Raw genomic sequence first — 17075 nt, forward strand, 5'->3', positions numbered from 1 at the left:
TGTTGAACTAGAATACGACACATGTCCCCAAACGATGACCTTGCTCAACCCTGTTCTTGATGCTATATGGTAAAGAGGTAGCCACTGAAATCTGATTTGATGGATGTCACGAATAGTTGATTCTACCAATCTATTGAAATAGCTACCTTTCACAAAGCACAAAGACGAAGCTACACCTTTCAAATTATCGAAGAAATCGAGACACTATGTCAGCAAATATTGCTCCTCCAGCGGAGGCACGGCCATCTCGCCTTACCTTCGGCGTTGAGATGGAATTCGTAGTTCCCTGGCTGCCTGAGGGCGGCGACGATGCCCTCGAACATATTAAAGGTCTACCTCCGGTCCTTAGGCTAAAGAAGGCACCAAAGAATGGAGACTCTGAATCGGTGATTTACGAGATGATCAAGGCTCTCTTCGAGGAACACAACCTTCCAGCCAATGTTAAAACTTATACGTATAAGACCAATTTTGTCAAGACAATACTCGGTAGATACAATCATTGGGGAGTTACGGACGACATTACCGTCAATGAACCCGTCGAAGCCAAGACCTTTGATTGGGTTGAAAAGTTTCAGTGGGTGGGCGTCGAGGTTCAGACTCCTGTCGAGCCTGATATCCCTGCTGCTTTCGAGGTTCTTAATTACGCTCGACAGCTTCTAACCTCGTCGTATAGGTGTCGTGTTAACCATTCCTGTGGACTTCACGTTCATGTTGGAAACGGTGGCGAGTACTTTCCCCTCAACTCTCTGAGACGCATTGCTTCACTGGTATTTGCTACGGAGCATTTGCTCACCACCCTCAATCACCCCTGGCGGGTAGTAAACTGGAACTGTCGAACATTGCGGGACAGGAGTAACTTGTCGAATCGGTTAGACGGTCAAGCAGTGAGTGATGGCCCAATGCATGAAACCGGATCCGCAAGAGATTGCATCCGGTATCTTGCTACAGAGGTCCGACACGGAGAGGAGCCTATATCCTGGAGAGAGCAGAATCGAAGGAATAAGTATGTGGATGATTTCGAGGAACATAGGAATAATAATGGCTTTGAACCCTTCCAGCCAAAGCCAGATCCTAAGGATGGCGAAGAAGCACCAAAAAAGAAGAAAGCAGGAGGAAAAGAAGAAGCAAATAAGATAATCAAAGCGTCCGACGATCCGTTCAGCCAGTCTATCGAGCCCAGCAAGCCCGTCCGCACACGAAACATTCCAAGAATCGTAAGACCGCGCTATACCAATGAGCAACTCGAAGACATCACCGAAAAGGTAAGAGACTTCGGCTGCTCCGGCCTCGAGATGGAGGGCCCACGTTCCCACCGAGCGCCAGACCCAGGCGTATTCGCAGGCGTCCAGCAGATCTACCAGAGCGCGAGCAGCTGCGAAATCGCGCACCTCATGTATCCCCGAGGAGGAGCCATGGTGAATTTCCGGCACTACGCGTGCGATTCATTCGTGTATCGCAACTCGGGGCGCACGATCGAGTTCCGGGGAGCCGAGGGCAACCTCAGCTCCTGGGTGGTGGTCTGGGCGAAGATTTGCGTGGGCCTGATCAAGTTCGCCGTTCGATCGCCGTACTACGAGTTCGCCCGCGTCCTGGAGAACTGCGATGTTTCTACGGATGAAGACGGCGCGTATGACTGCATCGACTTGCTTGATGATCTGGGACTCTACGCGGAGGCGGAGGCTGCTGAGAAGAGGATCGCGGCGAATAAGGCGGAATGGGGGCTCGAGTACGTGGAGCCGGAGAAGGAGGCGGCTTGAATAATTACTAACCTAGTCTAACGTGCGGTAATTATCTTTTGATTTCTCCTTTCTTTTCCATTGAACTTGATCTTTGGTTAGGAAGAGCACTTTATTTGTTGTAGAACATATGGCCTATTATATACTGGGGCTTTCATTTTAAAAAACATACTCTTTATCTAGTTGCTTCCAACATCTTAGAACATTAGACATAGTTAGTTCAATTTTAATATCTTAGTAGCATTATAATATTTTCAAGTGTCAAGTGCCTGTTTCTCAACTCTGCACATTGTCTTTCTTATCCTATAAAAGGGGCAAATTGTAGCATAGACCCTAGTGTTGTCCCATGTATTTGCAAACTCTGAGGATGCGTTAGTTGATATCCTATGCTTAAACAGGCGTAAGTCCTAGCGATCATAGCGTTTTAGCTCGTCCACATCATCAACTATTTGAATCCTTCTTGGCCCACTGAGGCTTGTCCGAAGCCAACTGGACAAGTGAGGCATTTCTACACTTTAAGCGTCTGTGAAAATGCACTATATTTTCTATATACCTAGATGAAGTAATTGACTAGCACAGTGATTGTCGTCTAGTAAACGCGGTTACAATCGATTGGCGTACCGTACGCCAATGAAGATCCTGACGTCGAAAATATTACTCAGATCCTCAGCTGAACAGCAGAGCGGAGATCTAAATAAAGACCTTGCAGCGCAGCCTTAAAAGCCGAGAAATGGCTGTGCATCTCGATCTAGAACCTAGCCCGCAAGACCTGCTTTAATCATGCCTGTCATTGCGCTAGGTAGACCAGCGTTAGAATAGAGCTGATTGGTTCTTTTTTCTACAATAAAATTGACAGGGAAGATTTAAGATGACCGAATACCCCGTACTAAACCTAAACCGGTCTTTCAAAGGATCACATCTGCCAAGATGAATCTCCCCATAATCAGCAGCACAGCCAAGAGTAATGAGATGTCGGGTTTTGAGGCTTGGGAACGTGTCGAACCCTTGGCTCTCTGCCTTATGGGATCCATCGTTTTTGATATGTAGTCCTATATATATAAACTTGTCAGTAAGCTGTAAGATTCTAATCGGATTCCATCCTCAACTTGCGGCACTCCTTAAAGCAAATCTTCAACCTTAAATAAATAAATAAACAAACAAACTTTCGTTACTTAACACCGCGTCGAGGTATAACTCATTCAAAATGGTCTCCCAAGTGACGCTCGCTATTCTCGGCCTCGCCTCTACCGCCGTTGCGACATACAGCCCACTGCAGCTGAGGAACCTCCACAACCTGCGCCAGGAACATGTTGTTGTCGAGGTGCGACAGGCAACTTCGGATGAGCCCGAACTACCTACAATCACACAAAGCCCCGAGTGTGTTTCCGCCCTAGCGCCGCTGGGCTCCGACGTCCCCGACGTCCCGCCCGAGCTTCTGTCATACATGGAGTCGTTCGCGGCCACGGCCGACACCAGCAACCCGACCATCTTGTGCGAGGCCACCCAGGTGCCGCAGTCGCTGTCTTCTCAATACAGCTCGTACGACCAGGCAGCTAGCAGCTGGCTCAGCAAGCACAGCAGCGACCTCCAAGCCGCTGCTACTAAGTGCGGCGGCAGCGATGCCCAAGTCAGCCAGGCCGTAGCTTCTATCAGCGCCTTCCTCGGAGATGGATGCGGTGCTTCTTCGAGCGCGGGTTCCGCGGGTTCTGCCGGTTCTGCCGGTTCTACAACCGCATCGCCGGGTCTTGCTGCCCGACCCACCGGCATGGTTGCGGGTGCCATGGCTGCCGCCGGTGCTCTTGGCGTCGCCGTGCTCCTATAGTTGGATCCCTGGTATGCGCATATGCTGGAGTTGAAAACGGGCTCTTCCGTATAAATCAGATAATGTAATATACCCAAAATTCAATTCGCTTCTGCATATTTTTTTTTTACATGTACGTTTGCATTGTGTGTGTTATACATTGATGCACTATCGCCCAATGTTTAAGTTTCGTGATAATTCGCGTTTATTATGCGTAGTTTCGGTAAAATGTTGGACCATTGGAATATAAAATGTCTCAGATCTTGTTAAAATTTGTAGTAACACTACATGAGATGAGGGTTGTGATAGGCACGCATGTGAAGCTATTGTTTATATGCGTACATAAGCCTAGGTGCCTGAATAGGTGCCTGAATAGGTGCCTGAGTCGGTGCATAGACCACATAACACAGGTATGCAGATATCCGCCTTCTATTCCGTACAACTCCTACAACCGATTTCTTCATGTCTCGCACTTCGACAAACAACAACCACACTCCAGCAAACCTCAATCTAGGAATATATCATTTCAGAAAGATAAAACATTCGTTACCATGGCCAAGCTGACGAATTTACCCTGTGAACTTTTCCAAATGGTCACAGCTTGCGGCAATCTGAAAAGAAGTGATCTCGCGTCCCTTGCTCTCGTCAACAAACAACTCTATTTTGTCACCAACGAAACACTTTACAAGACATTTGGAAGCCCGGTCGCAATTGAATTTGCCGTTAAAAATGGCGTGATTGGCACTCTTGAAGCTGCCCTTTCCTTCGGACTGGACATACACTACGATTACGATCAACCACTGCGCCAGGCTTGCGGGAAGGGGCAGATAGAAGTTATAAAATGGTTTTTAAATCATGGCTCGTCAGTCGACACCGAACCCGTATCTGGTATTTTTGTCCAGGCGGCCCATTCCCCGTTGTTCACCGCACTCCGATGTGGGAATGAAGATGCTGCCTTGTTGTTACTTAAACTTGGGGCTACTCCTAGATTCGCCTTTGACAACCACTTTTCTTTGGATCAATTATATATCATGTTATCCTACTATTCGGCTCTTCACATAGCGGCTGACAAGGATATGATGCGTGTGGTGGAATTTCTAATTCGCGAACACGTACAACCCATTGATGAGAGTATCCGTGGCTGTCCATCGGTCTTAGGCTTGTTGATTAAGCGATACAGGCGCAATTCTCAGTTGAGTACATTCAAGAAGCTAATTGAGTTTGGGGCCAACATCAACGCCGAAGCTTCCAACGATAAAGTTCCATTCATACTTGCTCTCGAGCATGGCCAATATGACTACGCGGAAGCACTACTTGATGCCGGTGCGATGATTAACTCAAGATCCACGAACCCTAGAATACGACACCCCATTCATGCTTGCATTGCGGGCTCGAGACGCAACTTCCTTAGAGGGTGCGCCATGCTTTCTAGGCTAATAGAAGCTGGTGCAGACCTGGAAAAGAGCTACCTAGGAGGATATACTCCCTTGGGGGAGGCTGTGGTAGATGGACATAGCAAAATGGTAGCTCATCTCTTATCATTGGGTGCTCATGTGGATGGTCAAGATTCATCTGGACGTACTCCACTAGATCTTTTCGTGGACTATAGGAGCTATGACTGTGTGCAGCATCCGGAAAAAGTATTGGCACTCCTACGTGGTGGTGCTAGGATGGATACACCTTTGTTTGATGGAAGGACGTTACTGGAATGGATAATCCATGAGGATTGGGTACTTAGTGAGGTTGAAGATATACCTTCTAGTGCGGACCTACTTGAGCAACTGTTGACCGCAGCTATCCCGGCAATGTTGGATCATAAGCATCTGGATGAAGTCCTGTTTAAGTTCTTCGAACCGAGGTACTATAAGGAATGCTTAATACTCGCTAATAATGGTGCCACTTTGAAATCCTACGACCAGGCATATTCTACCGCAAGAGACATGATATCCACTTACGAACACCAGCAGCCACGCGATTCGGGAAATCATTTCAAATACTTCCAGATGATTGCCCATGCAGGCTTGCCAGCAGAAAAGATCGACGAGTTGATGGCCTATGCTCGAGAAGTAGGAGATGTAGAGAGCAACCGAGCCCTACTTTCTAGGAAAGCAACTTACTCTGGGACTTGAAACAAAACTGGTACCATTAGGTTGTAAAAACGACACCATAATCGTTATGGAAACGGCTGTAAAAAGAGGCTTGTATTAACCAAGATACGAATATGCCCCCGACTTGGTCGCAAGGGGAGCACCCCCAAACACGACTGGACAGTTGCAGAACGAGGCGAAGGAAAAAGGGTGGGAAAAAAAAGGAAAAAAACCCTAAGTGTTGATGACATATTTTCTTTAGGCTCGTATTCCTGTAGGGGAGACAGAAATAATAAAATCAGTGCGCATAAACCAGTGGAAGATACTAGTCCTAATCTCAATCGTCACTGTACTGTTAATATCCTTATGTACCTAGGTACCTACATTAGTAGGTAGCTATGGTCCATTACAGTAATTCGAGAAAAAGGGCTAAGTCAAGGTACACTCTGTCACTCCTATTGCTGGCATCCAAAATACCCCTATTCCGATTTTAACAAACGGCTATGACAGATATGCGATGAAGCATATATGTAGGTTAGGTACCTAAGGTACCTAGGTATATATCGCTAAATGGGGGTTCATAGTTATTATGGCGTAAGGTGGCTTGTGCACCGATACCTTTACAAAGTACACGTCAATCTGATGTGGGATTAGGAGGTGACGCCACATCTCAGGAACATTGATCATTAGTTCGAAACTTCGAGACTTTCGCTAAGAGCAACGCGTTTAATCTGTCGGCTTTCTGTCATTAAGTGGAATTAACGCGTGTATATACAATAAATCTCAAATTCGCATTGGAGTGTCGCGCGGGCCGGCTGAGTTATTTAGGACCGACGACACATGGCCTCTCTATTTATCTAAGGAGAAACACGCGACAATGGGTATGCGAATCGAGTCTCTATACCGATTAGACGGTAATCCTTGCTAACTTTCCTGCAGCGTCCCCGAGACCATCGCGCGACTCCCTTTCTTCTGTATCTACGACGAGTTTAGTATTCGAACGACTTAGCGAACGAGAGAAGCTCAACGAGGGTATTTCCGATTTGGATGACGAGGATCCATTACACAATGACTCTGAGGATGAAGCTGGTGGCTTCTTACCTCCCCTTCCGGAAAGGAGGGCTGTCGGGGTAGATAAATCTCTAAAGAGGTTCGTCCTCGTTATGGCTGGCGTATTTCTTGCTGCTTGGCTAGTTGGTCTATTCACATATTTATCGACCAAATCATATCAGCACTCTTCTCAAAAGGAGCACGATCCGACCGCTACCGCAGCTCGCGGATCCGGCAAGAAAGTCACGTTAGACCAGATATTAGACGGCTATTGGCGACCTCAGAGCCATGGAATAAGCTGGATCGCGGGTGCGAACGGAGAAGACGGATTGCTTTTGGAAAAAGGTGCGGCTGGGAAGGATTTCCTCGTTGTTGAAGATGTTCGGAGCAAGAATGAAGACCATGCTGCAGGCGGCGGGGAGATCAAATCTGCGCAGACGCTCATGCAGCAATCTTGGTTCAAGGCCGGCGATCAACAACTATCACCAGACCAAGTTTGGCCGAGCCCGGATCTAAAGAAAGTACTCATCGCTACTCAGACGAAAAGCATTTGGAGATATTCTTTCACTGGTGTATATTGGATATTCGATGTCGAGTCTCAAACTGCCGAGCCCCTGAACCCTCAGGATCCCAACCTCCGAGTGCAGCTTGCCCAGTGGAGTCCGAAGAGTGATGCTGTTATATATACAAGTGCGAACAACCTGTATGTACGACGGTTAGAAGGCAAGAGCATCGTGCAGATCACGAAAGATGGTGGACCGGAGTATTTCTACGGCATTCCAGATTGGGTGTACGAAGAAGAGGTCTTCGGCGATAATAGCGCGACGTGGTGGTCTGAGAAAGGAGACTTTGTGGCTTTCTTAAGAACGAACGAAACCCTAGTGCCTGAATACCCAATCCAGTTTTTTATTGATAGGCCAAGCGGCGAGGCGCCTCCCGCTGGAAAAGAAAGTTACCCAGAAGTGCAACAGCTGAAATATCCAAAGGCCGGCTCGCCCAACCCATTTGTAGACCTTCTGTTCTACGATATGGCCCGGGGCGATGTTTTCTCGGTCGAGATTGAGGGAGGTTTTGCCGCGGATGACTTGTTAATTACTGACATCACGTGGGCTGGAAGTAAGGTCCTTGTGAAGGAGACGAATCGTGTTAGCGACATCATGCGAGTTATTCTAATCGACGTTACTTCCCGGACGGGCAAGACGGTTAGGACAGTCGATGTGGGCAAGCTAGATGGCGGCTGGTTTGAAATCTCACATGATACCACATATATCCCGGCCGACCCTTCGAACGGTAGACCTAATGACGGCTACATCGATACTGTTATTAAGGATGATAGGGACCACATGGCATATTTTAGCCCTCTGGAATCCGAAGAGCCTGTCATGTTAACATCAGGGAATTGGGAAGTCGTGGCAGCGCCTTCTGCAGTTGATCTGAAGAATAATCTTGCATACTTTGTCGCTACAAAGGAGTCCTCTATCCAGCGACATATTTATAGCGTTAAACTTGACGGGTCTCACTTGAAAGAGATGATTGATGTCAGCAAGGAAGGTTATTATGATGTTTCGTTTTCCGTCAAAGCTGGATACGCCCTCGTCACGTATAAAGGGCCAAATGTCCCAACGCAAAAGGTTATGAGCACCCCGGGAAACCCAGAGGTATACGAACACATTATTGAAGAGAACAAGGACTTGGCGGATAAAGCAAAGAAGCACGAGCTACCATTGCTAGACTACGGTACAATTACTATAGATGATGTTGAGCTTAACTACCTCGAGCGCCGTCCAGCGCACTTCGATCCGAAGAAGCGATACCCCGTGCTCTTCCAACAGTACTCCGGTCCGGGCTCACAGTCGGTTGACAAGCGTTTTGCTGTCGACTTCCAATCATACGTCGCTGCCAACTTAGGTTACGTCGTCGTTACGGTTGATGGGCGCGGGACAGGATTCATAGGGCGGAAGGCGCGCGTGATTGTACGAGAGCACCTCGGACAGATAGAGGCTCAAGATCAGATCGCAGCAGCTAAGATCTGGGCCGAGAAGCCATATATAGATGAGTCACGGGTCGCAATCTGGGGATGGTCATACGGCGGGTTCCAGACACTCAAGACGCTAGAGCAGGATGCGGGCGCTACATTCAAGTACGGCATGGCGGTGGCGCCGGTAACAGACTGGCGCTTCTATGATAGTATCTACACGGAGCGGTATATGCTCACGCCGCAACAGAACGGGAAGGGCTACGATGGCACTGCCGTCAGCAACGCTACGGCCTTGGCGCAGAACGTGCGCTTCCTTATCATGCATGGTATTGCTGATGATAACGTGCACATGCAGAACACGCTTACGCTGTTAGATAAGCTGGACCTGGCTGGCGTTGAGAACTACGATATGCATATGTTTCCGGACAGCAACCATGGTATTTACTTCCATAATGCGAATCGCATCGTTTACGATAGTAAGTCACCCCTCTTCATTTACGATGTGGTCTATTAGGGGCATCGCATGCTAACAAGCGACAGAACTAAACAATTGGCTCATCAACGCATTCAACGGCGAATGGTTGAAGGTCACAGATGCGAAGCCCATACCCAATAAAGCGAAGAGAGATATAGAAATAGTTAAGAAGTCGGGGATCAAAGCCAGCGGCGGGCAGACGCTGCCGCTATCAAGTTTAGCCGGGTTGGATTTATTATAGACTGCATTGTATAGCGGCGTCCCGGTGTATATCTTTTCGGACTCTTATGCTTTTGCATAGAATATATCAACAAATAAATACAATATGAAGCTTTATAGTGCTGGGTCCGAAGCTAGTAGCTTGGTGATGTTGTTTATTTGGCCAATATTTGCTTGTTTTCCCACAAGGTCTAGATTGGTCGATTAGTGTACCTACGGTAAGGTCTACTGTGACTTTACCCCTATTATGAGCTAACATATTTATGCGCACCAGCCCTTACCTATAATATCTAAGATACCAACAGTTTGAAAAGTGAAACTCATAATCAATTTCGTGGTATCTAACGGTCATAAACAACACTTGAACTTCTAGTGCTATCGTAGTTTCAAACCCCCTTAAAAGCTCATTACCGATCCATGTACCAACATAATCCGCCGGGTCAGCCCATGTAGTTTAAAACATACCTATATCGAAGTTAATTAATGAGCTGCGGAGGAACCTGTGTACTAGGATCGATCTTCTCGATAATAGCCGCGGTACCATAAGCGCTGCACTGAGCAAAACCACCCATATCACCCGATTCGAAACGGAGGCAGATAATAGCGTTCCCACCGCGAGCCTTCGTCTCGGCCACGACTCGACTAATTGCATCATTCCTCGCCGAGTAGAGCTTAACAAACAATTATTAGTTTTTTAACGTAAGTAGGGCTGAAATACGGTAGCGAAGGTACCTAGGGTAAATACATACCATACTGGTAAACCAGCGCAGCTCGCCGCCCGCTATGCTCTTGATCACCATGCCCATGCTCGCAGCCCAGTTCCGCGATCGGACTGTTAGGCCGTAGACGGCGCCGAGGACTTTGACTACGCGGTACCCCGGCACGTCGAACATGGTGGTTGTGATGACGCCTTCGGTCTCGGTGAAGCAGTGCAGGTCCGAGAGTTGTGGCGGGACGTCTGCGGGGGGGTTGGAGTGGAAGTTCATTGTGCTTGTGTTTAGGCGTTATGGCGGTTTAGTTGTTGATCTATCACTGAGAATGATTTCTTAGATGGGTAATTAGGTTTTTGACTGGAGGTCTTCGGTATACTGGTGACTTTAGGTACCTTGCAATTGAATAGGTAGCAAGCGAAAAGGGGTAATTATTACACGGCCTATGTTTTCAACTGCTCTTTATGTTTTCAATGCCAAACCCCAAAATTAACCAGAGATATGATTTCCTTTATATCCCCTCAGCTCCCAGCCATGTCGTCTTCTTGACATAGATCAGATGCTGTCATGCGCAAAAAGCCTCGGAAGATACTAGCTTGTGATTGGTCAGTTCCCCTTGCGGTTTACTCAAAGCAGCCGTCGTATACATCGTATTCCGTATTGTGGACCCGACTATATCTCGACCGCGCCTATTAGTGAGTCTATTAGCATGGCAGTGCCACTAAGTGCAGATTCTAATTGCAACCAAGCCACTACTAGTGCCTTAGACTGTCAGGTTGACAGGAACATTACATGTAGTTAGGTATACTGCTCTAATACTATACGTAATATTTATTTCTCCAATGTTCCTATTAGGTTATTCGTGGATAATAGAGTTTTATAATTCAATGAATGAAGTCTCACCGAAATTTCCTAGTATCTTGATAAAAATCTCCCCCCTTTCGCAGGGTTCAGCTTAGTATCGGCTAACTCGTTCGTAAGTGATCTTCTCAACCGTAACCCGTTCGACAGTCTCATATTCAATCAACTGACTGCAGTCAACGACCATTTCCTCGCTTAGTTTACCGTCTGCGAATTGAAACTGGACTGCTACGTCCACACCACAATCTCCGAAGTCAACTTCAGCCTCCAATGAGGACACGATCCAGTCTCCGTTATAGCCATCAACTTTGACAAGCATGCCAAGGACATTTGTCTAATTGAAGTAAACACTTAGTTATAGGTTAAGCTATAGGCAATTACCTATGCGTGATATTGACTTACAGTCATTTTGTGGATTGTTGATAAGGGGATGGTTGATAATATAGTAATATGAGGGGTCCGAGCCTTGGGCTTAAGCGTATTATGATAGGTGTACCTATCTTATAAGGCGAAGTATTCGAAGTTCGAAATATGATAAAGAATGTGGAGTTGCCGTTATGCTTGGTCGATGTTGCTTTGGACGTTCGAGAACTGAAGGAGAGGTCCTATTCATACTCTCTCTGGTTGTTGCAGTCTAGCCTCACTTGCACTGCCCGAGACGAAATCAAGATGATATTATCTCTGAATGCGATAGACTCGCAAACACCGACTAATTATTGATTAACACATTTCTACTAGGAGCTAGCGGTGGATTTGAAAATACTTTTTAGATTGAGGCTTGAGTTATCGATTCCATGCACGATGCTTACGGTATATCAATTAGCCTACGGCGAGAGACGGCTCCCGGGAGGTGCTCGTTGGTCCGTATAGTTCAAAGCTTGATGCGATGTTACTCAACGACCTTCATTAGTATTGAAGCTCCGGAAGATCAATCATGCCGGTTGGGGGTATTTCAATTATGAGTTTCCTGATATTTATATTGAGGCTATTCGAACGCATATAAGGACCCGCTTTTGACGATTATTTGGTGTTTTATATCCTAATGCCGCCACTAGCCGATGCCCAGCCGATAATGATATACCTCGCTTGCATCTTCTATTGTGTACCTATACACCAACAATCATTTAACTAGTCGTACGTGCGTACCGCTATATTTTGGGTAACAGTTATAAAACTCTTCCAGGCTATTCTAAGCCTCTAAGGGAGAAATTGCTGCTAGAGTATCTGAGACAAGACTTTGCTTTATTGACTAATCATACTACGTAAATGGGAAAATGAATGTAGGTAGCTACCAAATCTAATTTGATCTGATCCGAATAAAGAGTTGTTGCGTACCTGAGTAATGAAATGCTCATTATATTATTGAGCTAATCAACGCACATATTTTCCACCCTGGTCCGGCAATGTGTAACTCATGTCTGAAGACTTTCTCCTGCTGTTTGGTCTTAGGTAAAGACTAACTTCCACAATGATATTTCCGAGTCGAATTTGATATCCGCTGACTCGGAGATCTCAATTCCCAGTTAGGCCCAAAAGCCCCCGGCTTTCCCTCGGGTTGCGTACTTGAGGTGGGAGTACCCATGGCCTCTTGATCTGTGGGTTGAATCCACCTTGCGATGATAAACCGAGACTTTGACAAAAGGGTCATCGTTCGGAACGGGAACATCATGACCGTGCTAGCACGTAGATTAGGAGCATATCTAGTAATTAAGGATCTCTATGGGTAGGCGAGCGCGAGGGACAAATAGAAGAAAAGTTACTCAAACATACTACTTTGACCTTCCAATGGAGATTCTTCTCAAGGTACTGTGACACGTGTTCGGGATCCGTGATCGAGGGCAAGCTGTGGCCACTGGTCGTTGATGCGACATCCTGCGGGGAAGATACGCGGAGGAGTAGTGCGGCGGTGATAGGTATCTGAGCCGTCGACTTTGTTCCCTCAGCGGACTTAACCCTACAGTTTCCGCATCCTGGCGCATTCGGGTTTTGGTAAACCGGATTAGTGAACGTGTATACGTACCCCACGAGGCTCGGGTGGGTGTAGAGTGGTTCTTTGTACTGGTTAATCTCATCTTCATCACCAATGAAGAAATATACGGTATATGGGATGCCATCCAAGGCGAACCTAGAAGATGGTCAACATGATACTCAGTGCGGCCCTTTACAATTGTCTATGCTTGACACGCCTTACCTCTTGTACTCAACGTTGGTGATGATGTCGGCCGGAGCGTTCTCCACCTCGGGAGTACTGTAAAGCTTTTTCAACTGATTTTGGATGTCATTGAGATAGAGCTGCTTGTCGAATTTGCCCTCTGGCTTATACTTAGGTAGCCAGGGTTGAAGCTCGGGGTACGAGTAACCCCACTGCGTCCAGTCCCTAATATCGTCAGATGTAAAGTAAGTTCCCTCAGTGTCCTTGTGAAAAGGAGCCAGTGGAGTTTTCGGAGTGTCATTGGATCCTTCCTTAATCGACCAAGTGCCGTTATCTGGTAGTTGTTCATCCTCCCTTTCGAACCAGTTATCTTTGTTGTCCACGTTAAGGGCTTGCCAGATAGCGAATTGTCGGTCGACATTGCTGTGTGAAGATATATTAATGTCAGGTCTCGCAAGGATAGATTGGGAATCCTACCAATGATGCATGAAGAAGATCGGGTCAAACGCAGCTACTGGAACCTCTGCCATATGTCCGATGTACTTGTCTGCACCGCCGGTCCAGTTGTGAACATTGTTGTGTACAAATTCCAGGTTCAAGTATGATGCTGCCCCATGAGTTTCACTGTATTTTGTTGTGGCGAACTGAGAGAACGAAGTGATGTATTGTGGTAAAAAGAGACGGTATGTCATCTCGGCCAAGGGCACCTTTTCTCCTTTATACCACTTATGGTCGCTGAGTGCGTTGGCCGCCATCTCATTATCGACCACTCCATTCACCCACTCGGCAGAGACATTGGACGAATCAGGTTCGTAAGGGGCCCATCTGCTGGTGCCTTTGGACTTGGAAAACTATGAAAAGAGTTGGACGGTTAGTGTAACATACACATAAATCTGGAGTAAAGGCTTGCTTACCGGAATAGTAGTCTTTTTGTCATCTGACGTCTTACTATCCACGTCTCCAACACGATAAGAACCCATTGCTACTCCACCTGGCATAGTGAATTTGTACATTGGATTGTCGATTTTGACCACGGTTATACCATCCTTCAAGTTAAGAACTTCTATTTGAGGGTCTTTGACAATTACCGGGACATCGTAGACGACCGAGTTGCCTCGCTTCTTTTTCTCCGCCCAATCCCAATAGGGCAATCGGAAGGTGGCAGCTGCGTCATGCCAAACTTTTCGCACATTTTCGGGAAGCTTCTTGATCACCTCGTTCTGCATAATCTCATATAAAACTTGCTGTGATGTAACTTAGTTACGATGGACCTCGTAGCTAGAAGGATTGACTCTATGATATACCTCGAATAGAAGCACGTACGGTCGATGCCAGCAAGGGAAGAGAATGCTGTCGTGAGTGCAGTAACCCTGATTTCGGGTTTGAGCCTGGGTATTCTCATCCCAGGGCTCATAAGGGGATCCATGGATACCTAGGAAGCATAGAGTTTAGTTCTTAGAATTCCAAAGGATGGAATTTCTAGCAGAGCGCTACTAACCGGCGATCTGGAAGTAGGAGAGCTTTTCTTTAGGATCCTTGTCCTCTAGAAAACGTAGAGCCCAGATGAAAAGGCTGTTCTGGAGGAGGTGTTCCTTGGTCTGTCCCGGGTACCAACTGTCAACCTCTAGGCGGAGGGGTACTGTGTCAGGAGTGACACCGGCCTTGATGCCGGTGATTACATATTTTCCCATTTCAATCTAAATTATACGGGTAGGGGAGGGAAATGGTGATGATAAATAGTGAATTAGATTGTAAGTCTTAGAGCGAGTGGTATACTCGAAAGATGCGGATTTCCTTTACTTATATAGTTGAATAGTGTTGGTAAAAACAGTTCGTTAACTCATTGAGCTTGTAGTCCTACCCTTATAGCCTATATTAAAGGCAGGGGTAGATGAGGAATGTTCATGTTATCCCTTTATAGCTGCCTATCCTAATGACGGTATATACTGCGAAGTAGTACAAGCCTTCCTGCAGTCTCACATATTACTCACCTCCCATTGCAGTTACATACCCGGGTATATAGCTTCGTCGTACACACCTCTAAACAAATATCTGGGTACAGTACACTACCGCGAATATTTACGAAGTTAGTATGACACGGTGTCAATTCTCATCATACTGGGAAGCTGACCTGAGCTTCGACTAATAGAACCAAAAGAGGGATGGTAAGACAAGACGGCGTAGTTCGATGTGGGTAACTTCTACCAATTATAAAAGCAATAAACGATCCCTACCATAGAGTGGCGCCAAAACATACGCCGAGTTCTTGCATCTTATGGGTTCAATTACGGCGGATGATCACATCAACATTGCAGCTTTATCAATTAGTGATAGTAGATACTCCGCCCTAAGAATACAATTATGAAGCTATGTTCTGACTCAGATCCTCTAGGTCACCTGGTATGTATCGCCGTTTCCGTCGATAGTTTCAGTCACGTTGATAACGATTAATGGTTCTTATAACGCTACGTTACGTACCTAGGTACCTATGTACCTAAGTTATGATAGCTGCGCTGATGTAAAGATCCAGATGCTTGTTTAATCTTCATCCAAGCCCCCTCTTAAATTCCAGTGGTTACTTCACACTCTGTATTATCTGTCCTGGCTCCCATGGCATAGCTACCTATTTATGTCTGTCATATTTACTAGCGCCCGAGATATACTTACGGTGTTAACCTTCTAAATTCTTAGATGCCCATCGCCACGGGGTATTTTGACAAAACTTGGCGGCTTCAAGAAACGTTTCCATCTATCGCTCCTTATGAGGCTGAAGACAGAAAAAACGGCGTCTATTGGTAAAACATGAGCAAGAATACCGCGTAGCGTAGGACCAGATGCAGCGATAATGCCAACATGAGCCTCAGTAAGGTTCCATATCGAAATCGCCGTAAGTTTTATTACGCATGCTATTAGTCTCGCATCGTATAAAGCGACTTGAGTAATATTAGGTACCTATCATATCTTCAGTATAGCTACCTGTACATGTAGTGATGAATATGTACCCCTTAGCAATGGATGCGCCGACGGAGCTTCTATTCTTAGCTTATAAGTCCACAAACGGGTGTTCCTGTTAGAACTCTAGATCAGACACCTAGAACAAAGGACATGTTCAGTATGTATAGACTTAGACTCCCACTAGTCAGGTTAGAGTTCCTCACGAAACAACTTCGTTGTTTCCACGCTGCTTGGTTCCACCTCGTGACAGTCACAAATCAATTACAAAGCCCCAATCATAAATAATAATAATATCAAGACCTTCCTATGGACACTCATCTGCAATCTCCAAATAAGCGGGATCGGAATAATGAGAGTAATGAAATCTGTTGCAATATCACTTCCCAGCATGCCATAACCGATAGTAAATGCGCCCTTACAATATTGGAAAAATTCCTCCTGAGGGAATGCGGCCGTCAGGTGGGATCCACGTTCCGACAGATCAGCAAGGATAAATCCAACGGTCCACATGATGATAATAGTTATCCAAACGATGAAAAAACGGCGAAATTTAACTATTGCGAATAAGTGCCAGTAAAAGAAGCAGACGGATAATTTAACAAAGCCGGCACCAGCAATTCCTAAGAGGAAGTATGCATAAACGATCCATAATGGTATTAGTAAGTTATCACGTATTTAGTGTGCTTAGGTAGGTAGTTATATGGTGCCTAGATCTAATTGGAATATAGTAGGTTGTATTAAAAAGGAGTAAAAAGGGGTGAGTGTAACGAGCTTGAGTAGATCGCTTATATAGACGCTCAGCTGATTACTAAGCAGGGAGAGCGCACTGGCGCTCCCCACCACGTGACATAAAAAAGGGGGAAATAGACTATTGAATTTAAAAGAAAAGGTGATTCTAGCCTTATCCAAGCGATCGGGAAATAGTTGGAGCAACTGAAGAGCCTTCTATTGCCCATCCTACTCTAGCTGGATATCCTAGATATGTAAAATGGCAAGGGACGCGGAGTAACTGAATGTATATAAATACTTCCATCGTTATTCTAAATTGCCC

The 17075-nt window shown here is 46.2% G+C and overlaps 6 protein-coding genes across 6 annotated transcripts; 4 read left to right on the forward strand and 2 right to left on the reverse strand.

The window, feature by feature from the left end:
- The first annotated feature begins 1 nt into the window (after position 1).
- On the forward strand, positions 2 to 1979 carry F4817DRAFT_220486 (uncharacterized protein). The gene has a single exon (XM_049298810.1). It carries the CDS (start codon positions 207 to 209, stop codon positions 1755 to 1757), a length of 1551 nt encoding a protein of 516 aa, XP_049156135.1. The 5' UTR covers positions 2 to 206; the 3' UTR covers positions 1758 to 1979.
- A 38-nt stretch (positions 1980 to 2017) lies between these two features.
- F4817DRAFT_346840 (uncharacterized protein) lies at positions 2018 to 3849 on the forward strand. Its single transcript, XM_049304469.1, has 2 exons — positions 2018 to 2785; positions 2900 to 3849. The coding sequence occupies exons 1-2, from the start codon at positions 2701 to 2703 to the stop codon at positions 3556 to 3558; spliced, it is 744 nt and encodes a 247-aa protein (XP_049156136.1). The 5' UTR covers positions 2018 to 2700; the 3' UTR covers positions 3559 to 3849.
- Positions 3850 to 3987: 138 nt separating this feature from the next.
- Positions 3988 to 5997, forward strand: F4817DRAFT_346841 (ankyrin repeat-containing domain protein). Its single transcript, XM_049304470.1, has one exon. The coding sequence runs from the start codon at positions 4089 to 4091 to the stop codon at positions 5664 to 5666; it is 1578 nt and encodes a 525-aa protein (XP_049156137.1). The 5' UTR covers positions 3988 to 4088; the 3' UTR covers positions 5667 to 5997.
- A 264-nt stretch (positions 5998 to 6261) lies between these two features.
- On the forward strand, positions 6262 to 9463 carry F4817DRAFT_346842 (dipeptidyl peptidase IV N-terminal region-domain-containing protein). Its single transcript, XM_049304471.1, has 3 exons — positions 6262 to 6505; positions 6564 to 9128; positions 9193 to 9463. The coding sequence occupies exons 1-3, from the start codon at positions 6502 to 6504 to the stop codon at positions 9366 to 9368; spliced, it is 2745 nt and encodes a 914-aa protein (XP_049156138.1). The 5' UTR covers positions 6262 to 6501; the 3' UTR covers positions 9369 to 9463.
- Positions 9464 to 9587: 124 nt separating this feature from the next.
- On the reverse strand, positions 9588 to 10560 carry F4817DRAFT_346843 (DUF74-domain-containing protein; the record flags this gene model as incomplete). The annotated part of the gene is made up of 2 exons (XM_049304472.1): positions 10096 to 10560; positions 9588 to 10017 (listed from the first exon to the last, which is right to left on the reverse strand). Coding segments are annotated over exons 1-2 (428 nt in total), but the record flags the coding sequence as incomplete, so codon positions are not given.
- A 2064-nt stretch (positions 10561 to 12624) lies between these two features.
- Positions 12625 to 14760, reverse strand: F4817DRAFT_360821 (Di-copper centre-containing protein; the record flags this gene model as incomplete). The annotated part of the gene is made up of 6 exons (XM_049306326.1): positions 12625 to 13042; positions 13109 to 13492; positions 13547 to 13920; positions 13984 to 14313; positions 14374 to 14501; positions 14568 to 14760. 6 exons carry the CDS (start codon positions 14758 to 14760, stop codon positions 12625 to 12627), a joined length of 1827 nt encoding a protein of 608 aa, XP_049156140.1.
- Between the last annotated feature and the right edge of the window lie 2315 nt (positions 14761 to 17075).

Source organism: Daldinia loculata (assembly GCF_022478755.1).
Source record: "Daldinia loculata strain CBS 113971 unplaced genomic scaffold F4817scaffold_51, whole genome shotgun sequence".
Lineage (NCBI taxonomy): Eukaryota > Fungi > Ascomycota > Sordariomycetes > Xylariales > Hypoxylaceae > Daldinia > Daldinia loculata.